The following is a 16,854-nucleotide window of genomic DNA, read 5'->3' as shown; positions in this document are numbered from 1 at the left end:
AACGGACACGCACCGGCCCGTCCCGATTCGGATTACCTCGCCCGCGACAGGCCGCGACATGAATGTGTGCGTAAGTCGCTCTACTGAGAACATGTCAGGATTCCGTCAGAAACTCAATGACGCGTGTACAGACGTGCCGCGCACACATATAAACGCAAATCATTTTTGATGTATGGCGTGTCCGCCGTGTGAAATAGGCTAGGTTACAAGTTTTTATTTATGGTATGAGTCGATCAGTAACCCTATAGTAGTTTTTTTAGCATTAGAAAAAGACTACGCGATCTTGACATGTCTTTCAATTGAAAAACGCTTTTTAAAAATCAGTAACTATTACTTATGAAAGCAAAAGAATGTAAATAATCGTATATGATTCATAATTGTTACATACTTGCCGTGACTTACTTTTCAATAAAAAGACACATCAAGATTGTTTACCTTTTTTTCTAATGCAAAAAAAAATGAACTGTAGTGTAAATTTAATTTACATTAGGGGTTTTGGTTTATAGACAACATGATTTGCGACCTTTCGGTGTCAAACATCTGTTAGGTATGTGTTATGTTAGACAGAGAAAATTCTATACGTAGTATCCCACCCCACCAAAAAAAATAATGTAAAATATTGCCCAAAAGAAACCATAAGGCTCGCACTGTCAAAAAATTATCAGATCTCATGTAGAGCCAAGCTTCTAACTCTACAAGCTCTAACTTCCTAAACTCTACACCTTAATCAAAATATGTAGCTTGGCCGTTTCGTTACTACAAGAACGATTGTATAATAAAAAAAAGCGGCCAAGTGCGAGTCGGACTCGCCCATGAAGGGTTCCGTATTTAGGCGATTTATGACGTATAAAAAAAAAACTACTTACTAGATCTCGTTCAAACCAATTTTCGGTGGAAGTTTACATGGTAATGTAAATCATATATTTTTTTTAGTTTTATCATTCTCTTATTTTAGAAGTTACAGGGGGGGGGACACACATTTTACCACTTTGGAAGTGTCTCTCGCGCAAACTATTCAGATTAGAAAAAAATGATATTAGAAACCTCAATATCATTTTTGAAGACCTATCCATAGATACCCCACACGTATGGGTTTGATGAAAAAAAATTTTTTGAGTTTCAGTTCGAAGTATGGGGAACCCCAAAAATTTATTGTTTTTTTTCTATCTTTGTGTGAAAATCTTAATGCGGTTCACAGAATACATCTACTTACCAAGTTTCAACAGTATAGTTCTTATAGTTTCGGAGAAAAGTGGCTGTGACATACGGACGGACAGACAGACGGACAGACAGACAGACAGACATGACGAATCTATAAGGGTTCCGTTTTTTGCCATTTGGCTACGGAACCCTAAAAAGTAATAATAGTGAATACATTTTTCACTTCCCATGTCCATGTGACGGTAGCGATTATTTATATACCTATTTATCTTGAACTAGAACAAAGGAAAGTATATTCGATTTAATCGCTATTTGTATGCGAACTGTATTTGTAGTTGTCAGATATACAGTTTCTTGTGTTCAGTATTGCATTATTTGCTAACTACTATAGTTACTTCAGCTACTTATTGACATAACGCGATTCACCGCTTATCAATCACTGTCATTTATATACAAGTAATGTTCTTATCTCAATAGTTTGATAAGCGAACTTATCAAATGCATATTATAACGTGACTGGGCTAAATTGATCAAAATTTGAAGAGGCGAATGGACCGAATGATTAATTATGGAATAACACATCATCATCATTAGCTTGCCTTTTTCCCTTTTATTTGAGGTCGGCCTGAATGAAAATCATCCTGTATATTCATCTCCGGTAAGTACATGCAATCTCTTTCAATCTCAGCCCAGTCATATAAATGAAAAATCCAAGATTTTCTAATGAAATTAGAACCTATAGGGTAGGAAATAGGGTTGTTTTTATTCTGCTTGATAATTGAGTCATACAAAACAAATGCAACTCTGTTCCAATTGAAAATGATTCGAACTGATATAGTACTATAAGGTAAACATACTGGTGATCGACGCGGTCCCAGTACATGTCATCTTGAAACTTAATAAGTCATTGTCAATAGAGGTGACAGCAGGGTGTCATCTATTGGGCGTTAGCATGTCGAGCACTAGTACGTTTACCTTAGATTACTTGAGCCTTAGGAGTATAAATCACAATTTCTCTGCTTTGCCTTAGGGTTGAAAGATAATGCTGTTGGCATTAAGTCCGCCTTTTGTACGATAAGTTTTTCTTTTGTGCAATAAAGATTAAGTAAATATATATAAAAATCTGTTGTCAGTTCAACTATCTTACAAAATATGGTGACATTGATAATAATGATAACACAGAATCATCTGCCATGCGTGACCTTTTTTGTTCAAAGTGACTCAGAGCAGATCAGCAAAGCCTATTTCACTTTGTTGTTAGGCAGCCCGTGACATTGCATGTTTTAGACATTGCTGCCGGAAAACAAAAGTCGTGAAATACCTATTACAATTTCCTATGGCATAAATAAAGGACAGTCGCCATCAGACATATCGGGGAGGCCAAGGTGCTCACAAATATCTGAACACACCTTTATTGTCAAGACGTTAGAGTGATGCATTTTAGTTGATTTCATTGCATCCAAAGGCTTTGAAAACCTTCTCAAAAAATGCAAATATATATATTCCAATTAATCAACTGTTGATGAAGAGACAATTCACACCCGAAAGTGCAATCTAATTTGAACCTTAAATCGGCATGCTAAAGTTAAAATTCTATTGGCGCGTCTGTGGTCGCTAAATCGTATTATACCTGGAAAAGGGGTGATGGGATTAGTCGGATTTTCTGACTATTCTGACACCTAATGGCTCCTCTACACGATGGGCCAGCGCCGGCCACTCCAAGGGACGCATTTATAAATAAATAAATATTATTATAGGACATTTTTACACAAATTGACTAAGCCCCACAGTAAGCTCAAGAAGGCTTGTGTTGTGGGTACTCAGACAACGATAGATATAATATACAAATACTTAAATACATAGAAAACAACCATGACTCAGGAACAAATATCTGTGCTCATCACACAAATAAATGCCCTTACTGGGATTCGAACCCAGGACCGCGGCTTCACAGGCAGGGTCACTACCCACTAGGCCAGACCGGTCGTCATCATCATCAATTTATGCGTTAGAGCAGCGGTCGGCAACCTTTTAGCATAGCGTTCTTTAAACCTAAGTTGAAGCGGGCCGCACTTTGTTAATATTTATGACTAGACTAGACATTGTCGTTTGTCAATATTACATACAAAATAGCCAAGGAGGCTCGCGGGCCGCAAGTGACAGGTTCACGGGCCGCGGGTTGCCGACCGCTGCGTTAGAGGGAGCAAGTGATATTGCTATCTCATTTTGCCGTATGGCTGCGTCCCTTGGAGTGGCCGGCGCTGGCCCATCGTGTAGAGGAGCCATAAAAGCGACAGGTAAACATTGAAAAGAGGTTTCCGATATTCAATCAATTCAAAGTACAGTCAGCAACAGAAGTTGCTAAGCGGGCGAGGTGTTCAAAATGATCTTGACGCGACTCTGTTGTTAAGAGAATAAGAGCGTGTCAAGGTAATTTTGAACACCTCGCCCGCTTAGCAACTTCTGCTGCTGACTGTACGAGACATATTATGGTCCTAACCTGCGACCAAAGTCCACCGACGATTTAAATAGAGGTGACACATTGACAAGCTATACTTCGTTTTTTTAGCATTAGAAAAAAGGTAAACAATCTTGACTTGTCTTTTTATTGAAAAACACTTTTGAAGAATAAGTCACGGACAGACAGACAGACGCACGAGTGAAGGATCACTAAGATAAGGGTTCCGTTTCAGACGCGCGAGTGAAGGTTCATTATAAGGGTTCCTTTTTTTCTAGAGATGTAACGATACCGATACCGATACGATATATCGGTCGATATAATCGGCAGGCCGATATATCGGCATCGCCGGTTTAAATACACCCGATATCATAACAAAATTTAAACAACCCACAGTAAGGGGCATGAATATTCTTCACCTCAATTCTAACTTGATGTGTCAAAACTTACGTAAGTTTTACTACGATAGATTACTTACTCAACGTAACAGTGAAGCTGTTATAATCGTGCTATTTTGCTAATAAGAATATATTTTTCTTTATTTTTATTTTTCAGTTTTTCACACTTCTTAAAATGGAGTGTCTATTAAACATAAGTATGTTTTATGCATATAAAGGATATAATTCTTTATTTATTTGATTTATTAACTAACTACCAGGCTATCGTATCGGTATCGCCGATTATTTACTTTAAATATCGGTATCGTATCGGCAAAATCATGTATCGTTACATCCCTAGCTTTTTTCCTTTTGAGGTACGGAACACTAAAAAAACGAACTATAGCCTTTAGTTATTATTATTAATAACTAAAAAGTGCTATTGCTCAACAAAACGAGTTCTATTTTTTGAAAGGGACTTTACACATATCCTCATGTTCCGGTCATTACGTCACTTAATCGTCCAATGACTAGGTGACGGTCTACAATATTCATAATGTGTGTGAAATTCTAAAACTAGTTGCCACAGTGACCAAGTAATAACACATTCAATAATTATGGTGAAATATACAGATTACTAACTATTAGATGGAGCATGGCTCGCGGTCATCACAGATTGGCGCTCCCGTACTTCTTTTGAATGAGAGCGCAACCGCTTAGATAATTCAGTTGAGTCTATTTTCCCGAACTGTAGGGCCTACCCTATCCCCAGATAGGAATACTATTGGACATTCTTTAATTGTGTATTAATGTGGCTATCATATTCTAATAAGTACACTAGTGGCTGTGTGCTGTAGACCTCGCGATACGATACTTATTTCGTTGAGTCATTAATACATCGAACTCACAATGGTTTTAACTGCCCTAGGATCTGCTGGTGCTTAAGTCCTTTATGCCAATTTTAAGAACTTTTTTCCAAAAAGAGAGACGACAAAAAATTCTAAGTACTTACTGAACCTGCTCACAAAATTTCACGAGAAACGATTGAGAAATGCGACCTGTAGAGGAGAACATCTGAATACACGAAAGCATTTTTTCCCAAGCTGACACCTTCGCTAACGCTGGGTCAATAAGTGCCAGAGTAACGCATGATTCGATAAACGATACTTTACTGTATTTCTTCGTGTGACAAATATCGACTTCTAAATAAATACTATTTTTGTATAAAATGACGAAGAATCAAGGAAGGTGGCTCAGTGGTGTAGTATTTTACAAATAATATACATAATTATATAAATAAATATATTATATTATTTTGCCAAATAATGGGAAAAGGACAAGGAGAAGAAGAATTATATAAAAGAGCAGTTATAGGTTGTGATCCCTCGCGCGCTCCTATAAACTCATAAAGCGGAGTCTGTTAAAAAGTAGTCTATGTATTTATATAGGTATTTGTATTTACCATTTTTATTCAACGAGTGGTTAGCGGCCGTCATAAAATTGACGATCAATGTTAAACATATGTGTTTAGGTTGATTATGTATGTCTGACAATACTCTGAATGGTGAATATGTAGGTCATACTGAAACTTTATTACTAATGGACCCACCCGGAAAACGCGAAAACAATATTTACAAAAATCACCTATACAGTCGCAAATTCGAGGTAGATGTGACTTGATTATGATTAGATATGGGCGAAGTGTTTGGTTAGTGAAGTTAAAACGACGATATCGCACGGGGCGTGGAAAGAATGTGAAGTTTAAATACCCAAAAAAAAAAGCTATTTATTAGAAAGAAGGAAAGCAAATAAGTACATTTATTTAACGCCACAATACACAGAAAACGAAAAATTGTAAACCTTTAACACATTCAGTGCCGAAAACCCGACTATCGGGTATTTTATGATTTCGTTCCCAGGCCGGGCGACCCGATAGTCAGGATCGTGGTACTACAGCTTTACCTATATGACGACATTTTTGTGGCCTGGCGCGGATGTCTTGTTTGGCTGGATGGCAATGAATGTGTTAAATAACTTGGGACGCTAAAATAGGATATTAAACTCTTCCTTTTAGATTTAGAGTGGCATAGGTTAACTGTAACAGTTTTAAATGATTCACGGTTAGTTTCACTAGACTTGTCGCTATATTCAAGTTACCCGTGAGCAGGATGTAACTGCGTCGAAATATCGGGAGCTCGAAAACAATACAAAAGGTAATCACGGTTCATATCCCGGTCGATATAAGCAAAGAGAATAGATTTTATAGAGAGTTACTGTCATGGTAAATTATGAAGCCACAGTAAATTTTATGGCGCCATAGATTGCACCATACCTTTGGCCTATGCTCGGCTATGGCGTTAATTTCAATATTTACATTCAAATTTCAAATTAACACATGTCAGTGAAAGAATAAGGATCAAAAGTCAAATGGCGTTCTAACAGTTTTAATCTTCTGTCAAAAGATGGCGGTAAATTTATTGTGGCTACATAAAAGATAGTTTATTCAAGTAGGCATAATTACAATGCGCTTATGAACGTCAAATAAAGCTAGGTAGACCGGCTCCAGAACCCCCGAGATTTAAATCCCCCCTCAATTGGAGGAGGGTATCCCATTATGGGACCGGCAACAAACATAATTTACTACTCTCCAGAAATCTATTCTCTTCGATATAAGTATAGGTAACTGTTATAGAAGTAAGCGGTATTTATCTTTCACGTCTCTAAGTCATCATCATATGTTTGGATACATGTCTACGTTTTTTACGTTGCGGTCGGATAATTATTTCAAGGACGTTGGTTCACGGAACTTGTTTAGTTTTGAGTAATCATATTGTCTTTTTTTGTTTAAATTCCGATACCAAGGAAACACTCTTAATCTATAGAATACTCTTAGTTTAATCTATTTTTGTTAGTTTTAATTTGTTTACTTATACTTATTTCTTTGATTTTATCGTAAGTCCAAAACCTGATCTGTCGAATAGGTTTATTTTTCTTAAACTTGGTCTTATGTTATTATTGTCTACGATACCCGTTTAAACTTAAAATATAGTGGAATGTAGTCAGCACCAGAAATTTTGCTAAAGATAAAAGATAGTTTATTCAAGTAGGCATATTACAATGCGCTTATGAACGTCAAATAAAGCTACACCGACTAGTAATAGATATCGATATTATCTTATCTTCCGCGCGCTTGCATAGACATCAAGTTGTCAATGTCGACGGCCTTGAACTATTTTCATCAAGTTACCTTTTTGATACACCTCACACTATCACTACTAAAACAAAGTCCCCCGCCGCATCTGTCTCTTAGTGTGTATGTATGTTCGTGATAAACTCCATAACTACTGAACGGATTTTCATGCAGTTTTAACCTATCAATAGAGTGATTCTTGAGGAAGGTTTAGGTGTATAATTTGTTAAGGTTTTGTGTGGCCCGTGCGAAGCCAGGGCGGGTCGCTAGTCTACAAATAAGTGACTGACTAGGGTCTCTGACATATCGCGCAAGTAACTAAAATACATGAGTTAAACCGTTTTATCAGCATAAGCCTATAATTTATAGTCTGTGAAATATCTTGTATCTTACCTTTGCGCATCCACAGACATCAAATTGACAATTTCTCCCACGGTAGACTCCTTTCTGGCCGCATTGGACATCCTCAGCGACTTCCTATAGATGGCGCTAGTGAGGGCAGTCCTTATTCTCATGCCCACAAGGTACATTCTCGTGAAATAGTGCGCGAGGAGCATGGTTTGTATGGAGGCGCATAAGAATAAGGCGACCGCGTAGAGGTAGCCTTTCCATACTGGCGTGTTTTTATCTCCTATGAAAGCTATAAGGTATCTGAAAATAAACAAAAACGGTTTAATAATACTTTCTGATGTGTGAAATTTAAGATATTATTTTTTGTACTGTAGTAGATAGTTTTTTATGTCAATCTTACGAGCCGTTGATAATCGTTTGCCTCTATTCCTCATTTTGGCGTATTATATGTTTTTAGAAAAAGACACAATTTAATAGAGTTTTATTGTATTTTTTATAAACAATACACGTCAAAATTAACACGTTCATTGATCAATAAATTGATGAGCTTTTTGAGGCCTATAAAGGTGACCTTACATGGCGACCCCGCCGAAGCGTTTATTTTGGGAGCAGTTGTGTTACCGGACTCATTGATGTCTCTGGTAACTAGATATTTTGCCAACAACTTATGTAACTCTTTTCATTTTACAATACTTTTAATAAAATACTTACTTGAGCAACTGTGGGGACACGAACATCAACAGATCATTGGCTAATTTCAAGGTCGAACCGAACAAGAATTGCGGGCCGAACGCTAGACACAAGGCAGGCAGTATGGATGCGCGTTTTCTTTCACTTTCTGGTTTTCGTACGCTTTTCCCTAGTAACCATACTTACTTGAGCAACTGTGGCGACACGAACATCAGCAGATCGTTGGCTAATTTCAAGGTCGAGCCGAACAAGAATTGCGGGCCGAACGCCAGACACAAGGCAGGCAGTATGGATGCGGGTTTTCTTTCACTTTCTGGCTTTCGTACGCTTTTCCCTAGTAACCATACTTACTTGAGCAACTGTGGCGACACGAACATCAGCAGATCGTTGGCTAATTTCAAGGTCGAGCCGAACAAGAATTGCGGGCCGAACGCCAGACACAAGGCAGGCAGTATGGATGCGGGTTTTCTTTCACTTTCGGGCTTGAAGTTGACACTGGCCGATGTTTTGCTGTACGTCGCTCGCGTTTCGCTGGAACTGTAAGCAATGTTGTAACGCGAGCTCATGAGCTAGCGACAGTTTGAATGTAAATGTAGATGAGAGATAGTAAAGACTTGTAAACTTGTACTTAGAGTTGCGTGGTAGCGAGTTCAAACATTTAGAACTAACTTTTCTAGTGATTTTTTAACAAGCAGATACGTCTGCGAGCGATTAAAAAAATGCTGAAAAAACAGGGATTATTTTTCAAATAGCAGAGTTATGTATGTCGGATTCCTCTTCCCATCATTAATAATTAAATATAGATAGCGATTTGGTAGAGTACCACTGTTTTTCAAGCCAGGCAATGTTTGGCATTGTTATAAAATGTTTTCTGACTACGTAGGAAATTTGGCACTACAATTTACCATCCCAGGTCCAAGATCCAGGGGAAAACAAGCATTATTCATTCTCTCAATTTTGAAATCCATTGCCTGTGTCATGGCATGGCAACACCAAAGCCGCACTGCGCAGTCGCGAAAAGAACCAGCGTTCAAATCGACCAATCACGTCAGTCTTGATTTTCCGTTGAATAAATGTCGGATTGTAAAAGTTTTCTCGGTGCATAAAACTAAGATTTATAGTTAAATAGTGTGTTAAGTGGACTCATTTTAACATGATAAGATTTTTAATAAAACTTTAAGTGTGTGTGCATAAGAATATACGCCGGGCCCAGTCGCAACATTTCAATCTGTGCGTGAACAATCTAGCACGTTGCCGCCATCGCCAGAGTCTTGTGTAATGCTAGTACAGTAAAAATTTTACCTATGGACTACAGTTAGTAATTATAACATCGAAGGCAAAAATACTTAACAGGAAGGATGTAGCGAAGGACATGAGTGAGTGCAATATCGTTAGTGTTGTGTGTCGACAGAGTGACATCCCTAGTGCGCAAAACGTTCAAGAGGATAAATAAGACCAAGTGCGGGTAATTCGAAAAAACTCGCGCGGTTAGAAGATGCTGATGTCAACTTAAACCAGTCTTCTCCGAGACCACGGGGACAACGCCGTCCTCGAAACGTCGGAGGTAAATCTTAAAACTTAGATACGCGATTAAGTCCCGTTGTACAATTTAATAATGTGTAAAAATCGTGAAAGTTTAAATCAGTGTAATGTTTAAGCAGTTGACGGTATACGAAATAAAATGCCTGGACAACCAGCAGAATGATCCCAATATACTTACACCTCCAGTTTCCTCAGTGACCGCTCCCAGAACTTCTCAAACTTGGGCACGACCTCCTTGGACGAGTCTGAGGGGTTGAGCGCCCAGAGGTCGCTCTCGGTCAGGCTTCTGCGGAACCCGGTGAGGGCGAGAGGGTCGAACCAGCTGAACGTGAGTCGGCTGGGGAACCCTGATGCGCTCTCCGGGCATTGGTTCTGGACCAAAAAAGGACACATATAGAAATCAATATTACCTAGTGTCATTCAATAGAACTTGCCAACTATGTAAACAAAAGTTACTAGGAAATTGACATTCAGTGTCAATTTTAGTATGGCGGTTTGTTTACATAGTTAGCAAGCAGGGATGTTGCGAACATCCGCATCCGCATCCGCAACCGCGGAACTTCCGCATTATTTTCAACATCCGCATCTGCATCCGCATCCGCATAAAATCGATGCGGAGCTTATGCGGATGCGGATGTCGGACAAGTCGGTACAGGAACGTCTTAGCGGCGGCGAAAGTGCTATGTAATTTCGTCATTACCTATAACGAAATCGTCTAGATCCAGAAAAGTCGGCCAAGTTACCTTTTATTAAATATAACGCTCCTATATTCTTGCTCAAATACTAAACGTTTCGTTTTTTTTAAATAAAAAAATACTAAAAATGTAATATTTGACGTTCTCTAAGTACATAATCTTGACATCCGCATCCGCAACCGCGGATGTGAGCCTTTAGATATCCGCATCCGCATCCGCGGATGTCAAAAAATCTGCATCCGCAACATCCCTGTTAGCAAGTTCTATTGAATGACACTTTAAGCCATTTAACTCGTGATTCTGAATGTAAATTCAAATGTACTTATTCGTTGCAATCTCATTTGAACCTTTCATGAAACAAATAAAGTAGTATTTTTGTTTAATTGCGTTTTAAAACAAACGAAATTCGTCCAATTTACTTATAGAACAAGGTTCAAATAAAAACATTTGATAACTTACATGGTGGGTCTTACGAGGTTAAGTAATACAAAGATAGAAACACAATCAAAGTTTCGTTGCCACTTGACTCATAACTTATCGGTAAAGCGAACTTTTATCATTGTGATCTATATAGGTAATGTAAAAGATGTCTTTTTACAAAGTAAAAATGTATATACAGGTAAAAATGCGTACCTAGTTGAATTAAGAATAATGAAAGAAAGTTTTAGAATCTCTGAATCTGTCATCTTCTAGAATCCAATGTTATCTGTAATAAAGTAAAGTAGCATTGAAATATTTACCTTCTCATATTTGTACGGCGTATCTTTAGGCGCCAAGTCTGCAAAGCAGTTGAGTATAAACATGACCACCGCCAACACGTAGTACATGCAATAGCTGACGAACGCATATTGCACGTTCTCGTCGTCTCTTTTCTGGTTGTGCAGGATGATCTCAGACCGGAGTTGGGGGATGCCGGCTATTGTTAGGAATAGCCAGAAGAAGAATAGGACCCCTGATGCTCGCATGCCGTACTTGCGGTTGTAGTATAGTAGTGTTGCTGATAAACTCTGGAAGAAAGCATTGTTATTAATTAACCTATAATTGGCTTTGTGATTATATTGTAATTTCTGGATATATTGCTTGGTTTTCCATGTGCTAAAATTAAATACATAAATTAATTATCATTGAGTTGTTATTACTATTGATAAATTAAATAGTCACAATCGCAACCTGTACCACGCGACCAAAATGTCCTAAGCACCGTGAAAATTCATGGCGCTTAGGCGTTAAGGTCGCGAGATTCACGTTTCTATACAGGCTGTTTGGTACATCGTTTGCCAAATTAAAACGGCAGATAGGTTGAGTCATTTGATATGCTCTCATGCCTAGAAAAAAAAAGCGCACGTTTTTTTCTATTCAGCTCTATGACCGTTTTTCGTAAATTTCAAATTGTTACTTGCGCAGTAGTAAAAAAAACCATGGCCATTTTTTTTCTAGGCATGAGAAGACAGCAAATGACTCCGTTTACCTATTACCTGCCTACCTACCTACCGTTTTAATTTGGCAAACGATGTACCAAACAACCTGAGGGCCTACCGCGAACCACGTTCGAAGTGTTGCCTCCTTGTCACACTTACGTACGAATTTACAAGTGCGACAGAGAGGCAGCACGTCGAACGTGGTTCGCGGTAGGCCCTCTGTATATAAATTGATGTCGGCCGTCAACAACTCATGGCGCAAAATACTGGTTTTCTGTGCCGGTTCTATACGTAGTAATAGTAGTTATGTCTTTTTGTACAATAAAAAGTTTACTACTACTACTACTACTAGTTCAATAGCGGCAGGTTCAAGTAACTTTTAAAACATGGAAAATAATTTGTTTATACTTTATAGCAATCATTTTAGTACACAAGTCAAGGGCGTTAGAGATCCGCTTACTTGCGCCTGCGGTCAAACGGACAAGTTTTTAACCAAGGCACCAGAGAGCGTGACGTCACCGTAGTTTTTCATGTAATTACATAAATAACCTGGGGATATAATAATTTTAATGTTTCCTTACCTATATACTATGATAGTGGAGGGGCAAAAGTTTATTTGTGTGATGAACATAGGCATGAATAGGCATGAATGTACATAGTGTAAATCTTATAACTTTTGTATATTTAATTATTTATATGTACTTATATATATTTTGGGGATCTCGGGAACGGCTCTAACGATTTCGATGAATTTTGTTATATGGGGGTTTTCGGGGGCGAAAAGTCGATCTAGCTAGGTTTTATCTCTGGGAAAACGCGCATTTTTGAGTTTTTACGTTTTCCGAGCAAAGCGGTATCGGTCTCCCAGATATTACATTTATGGGAGTTATGGGACCAATGCCGAAATAGCGAAAACTGTTAACTGACAGTTCGTAAACCTTATTACAAAAGGCATAAGGTCCACCGATGGACAGTTGAGTGTTGCTGTATGTACATTCCGGCTGATGTGATTCATGCGATACCGCTGATTGCTATGGGGCAGCTAAATGTTTTTTTCGCGTTTTCGACATTGGTATAACAAGTGCGCGTAATGGAATGGGTGAGCGGTATTAAACAGGTAATGTACCCTTATATTACCATGGCACCATAGGCCCATTTCTTGAACGGTATTAGACTAGTATTATTAGTCCACAAATTGTCAAATCGTATGGATTGTCATGACAACACACTAATAATATTAGACTAATATAGTTTGAGAAATGGGCCCAGAGTGTTTAGTTGTTTACAGTCCGTTCTCCCTAGTAATGTCGTAAACTGCTCTTCTAGCAGTCACATATTTCTACAATTAAACATCGCTGCTATCGCTAGTATGACACGATTTGCAAGTAACGTATTGAAATCAACGCTAACGTACGATTTGTGACCTGATGGGTGCGTAGCCAAGACGCCAATCGGTTACGCGCCGAAACGCAACTGTCTCTGTCGTAGAGAGAGATTACCGTATCGTTCGCTACGGAGCGAACGATTGGCATCTTGGCTAGGCACCCTGGATATCATCGAATACCGAATCTACAAACACGAAATCTATTTGAAGCTTGTTTATTCGCTATCGAATGTACTAACGTCATTACAAATGTCGATGTTAACTTAGTGTTTAGTAAGTTGGTTGCTAAAATCTATAAAAAAAAATGATAATCGCCAAACTTGAGACTTAAATAGCTCAAAAAGTTGCTAAATTTAGGACTTTAGTTGCTAAGTTGGCAACAATGACAGGTCATGCTAACGGTACGAGTTTGTAACTTTTTACGAATCACTCGCTTGTTCGGCGATCGGAACGATACGGTGGCGTGTCGAGTCACTGCCCTATTGAATTGGAAACCTCGGTAAAGGCCGGCTACCGAACAGTAGGTGCATTGTGCCAAACCACAGAATAAGTTAATAGTAATTACCTATTTTATGCAGAATAGTAACGCATGGAAATTCCAACAGATTGATTGAATTGTAACGCAATTATTAAGCCATGTAAGGACATGGCTTACACATAGTAGCTACAAGCGTACCTACTGCTAATCAATTTCAGTAAATATCAACTTTTTCTTGAATTGTTTTGCCACAGTTTTATGTTCGCTTCGCCACTGACTGATTCTTGACACTAATTTAGTATAGTATAGAATGAAAGGAATATAGCATATCAAATATTATGCAACATAAGAAGTATTTACAATGTGCCTATAAAAAAAAACAAAAAAATATAAACAAAACAAATATTTTCTTCTTTCAGTCATTTTGATCGTGATAAATTCATTTGTTTACCTACCTAGGTCCTAGTGGATTCAGCCTTTGCGACGTTTAACACAACACAACCATGCAATACTCATATTTTTGTCACCCCATTGTCTCATTGTGAGCAAATATTGCGACCGATTGATAAGATCACTCACTCACTCAATAATTACTAAACTATTTAGTTACCTACTACACTCCTACTAAACTATTTAGTTAACTAATTTATTTAGTTACCTACTTTGTTGCTTGCTTAATATTTGCAACCGATCACGTCTGTTGTATCATCTGTGTCACAACAAGTACCGTTGTGATAGCTTGACAACTGATGCGAGACGAGTCAATCGGTCTTTGATGACCGCGGACCAAAGGAAAAAATACAACAGAATAAAAATAGACCCGTTTGTTGAGTAGGTATCCTAGGCGAGATGCCTAGATAGCTTCACAGTGTAGTAAATAATAAAATAGGCAATAGTTGTGATCTAAGGAATATAACATTATAATCTGTCGCGTTTTGTACACATATTTAAATTTAATTACACAAACGGGTCTACCGCGATATAGTTTCATTGTTTTTACCTTCAATTCCGACGTCGGAATGTTAGGAATTTAAATTTGTAGCCCCGGCCCTACGGTGTAGAGTACCTACCATATACGTATTTTGACCATTTATGGGTTTTATTGCAACGAGATAAGGTCTACCGCTGGTCAGTTAAGGGACAGTACTATTAAAGGGTGTATACTACGGCCGATCATCGTTGTGTTACGTTCAATAAATATTAAATATCTGGGAGATGGGGGATGGGCTTTGCTCGGAAAACGTATAAATACTCAAAAATGCGCGTTTTCCCAGAGGTAAGACCTAGCTGCATCGACTTTTCGCCCCCGAAAACCCCCCATATAGCAAATTTCATCGAAATCGTTAGAGCCGTTTCCGAGATCACCGAAATACAGGTACAAGATCAAAATCGTTTTATTTTTTGCCGTTTAGCCGTCATAAACTGACCGTTTCTCATTTATATTGTACTAGCGACCCGCCCCGCACGGGTTAACAAATTATACATAAATCTTCCTCTTGAATCACTCTATCTATTAAAAAAAACCACATCAAAATCCGTTGCGTAGTTTTAAAAATCTAAGCATACCTACATACAGACAGACAGACAGCGGGAAGCGACTTTGTGTTATACTATTTAGTGATTGGTATTACACAATACGTATAAATGAGAAACCGTATAAGATTAGACTGTATTGGCAATATTGGTATTAAACGTTAATACGGGCCAAGTTCAGGAGTTGTTTATTTCCCTAGACTGTAATTAGGCGTTATGAATATGGCCGACTTCGTTAATTGCCACTCACAACAATAGGACGCGGCTTCATCTTGGTTTCCCCTTAGTTTATGTTTAAATACCGTTATCTTGTATATTATTATACTTCTAGTATAATTCTCGTAAGTAGTGTGCAAAGATTAGAATTTTACCCAATTTTTAACAAGGTCGCTTGCGTGCGATATTACAATTTTTTATATTAAGAGCCAACAGGAGTGGTCATTTCTCCATACAAACGTACTCGACTGTTTCCTCCGTGGGTTTTGAAGCTAGAGCAATGATTTTTTCAACACAGATTAATATTGTCAATATCTGTGTCGGACCGTTTTTATTTTTTTGATATTTTTGTTTTTTAAGGCGCTAGAGCCCTTCAAAAATGGCTAAAATGGCCTAATTGACTATGCCGCAATGAGAGGCGTGGTATTCAAAACTGATATCAATTAGCCAAAAAAGTAAAACGGTCCGACACAGATAATTTCATAATCATTTAGATTTCCAAATTTGGTTACGATTGGTTAAGTTTTGGAGTAGGAAACAGTCGAGTACGAAACCTCGATTTTTGAGATTTTTACGCAGGATTTTTCGCCTTGTCCTTATCGCACTAGTTTTAGGAGCCGCTTTTGTTAGCGAGGTATATTTACCTAAAATATTTAAATCTCAGCTCCTGTTTCGTCTTAAAGGAAATAATGGAAAAATGTACGCTTCCGGCAGGACTAGAACCCGCAACATCTGCAATCCGTGCATTGCTCTTAACCAATTGAGCTACGGAAGCCTACCAGAACCTAGCAAATATTTAAAAAAAAAATAGGAGCAAACAGACTGTAATTTACAAGTTAACAGGTGTCTAATTGTTATCTATCATGTACCAGAATACAATACAACACAGGTAAATATCTCATCAAGTACCTACAAATACTACTGCATGAACTATTGCTCAACATTTGGTAAGTAAATTATCAACGGTAAAGCCATGGCGATGGTATGGCCATATACGCCGCAGACCGGTAGACTACGTCGGAAATAGATGCCTCAATTTCACTGTCCAAGGCCCTAGATCACGCGGCCGCGGTAGGCCTAAGAAGCGCTGGCTGGACGTCGTGACAGCGGACATGCAAGAGAAATATCTCACACCTGAAGATGCCGAAGACAGGGCAAAGTGGAGAAGACTAAGCAGGAAAGCGGACCCTGGCGCTAGGCCGGGAAAACGCTAGGTTGAAGAAGAAGAAAGCAGAGACTTGTAAATATTCAAGACGGACAATCTCCAGTCTCCATACAACACCGATCTCGCGTGCTTTTACTAATTTTCCATTTTAGGTTTATACAGTCAGCAGAAAAAGTTTCTAAGCGGGCGAGGTGTT

At 38.4% G+C, this 16,854-nt stretch overlaps 1 protein-coding gene across 1 annotated transcript in view; it reads right to left on the bottom strand.

Annotated features, from left to right (window-relative positions):
* LOC134652365 (multidrug resistance-associated protein 1) overlaps positions 1-16,854 on the bottom strand; it is a 66,638-nt gene that overhangs the window by 41,304 nt on the left and 8,480 nt on the right. Inside the window, exons 3-6 of the mRNA XM_063507541.1 lie at positions 11,205-11,471; positions 9,948-10,141; positions 8,579-8,764; positions 7,580-7,837 (exon numbers count right to left, since the gene is read on the bottom strand). Of these exons, the coding sequence (XP_063363611.1) occupies positions 7,580-7,837; positions 8,579-8,764; positions 9,948-10,141; positions 11,205-11,471 (905 nt within the window). The remainder of the gene's footprint in view (positions 1-7,579; positions 7,838-8,578; positions 8,765-9,947; positions 10,142-11,204; positions 11,472-16,854) is intronic.

The sequence above is a fragment of the Cydia amplana genome, chromosome 1 (genome assembly GCF_948474715.1).
Source record: "Cydia amplana chromosome 1, ilCydAmpl1.1, whole genome shotgun sequence".
Taxonomy (NCBI): domain Eukaryota; kingdom Metazoa; phylum Arthropoda; class Insecta; order Lepidoptera; family Tortricidae; genus Cydia; species Cydia amplana.
This window is presented reverse-complemented; position numbering and strand designations above follow the sequence as displayed.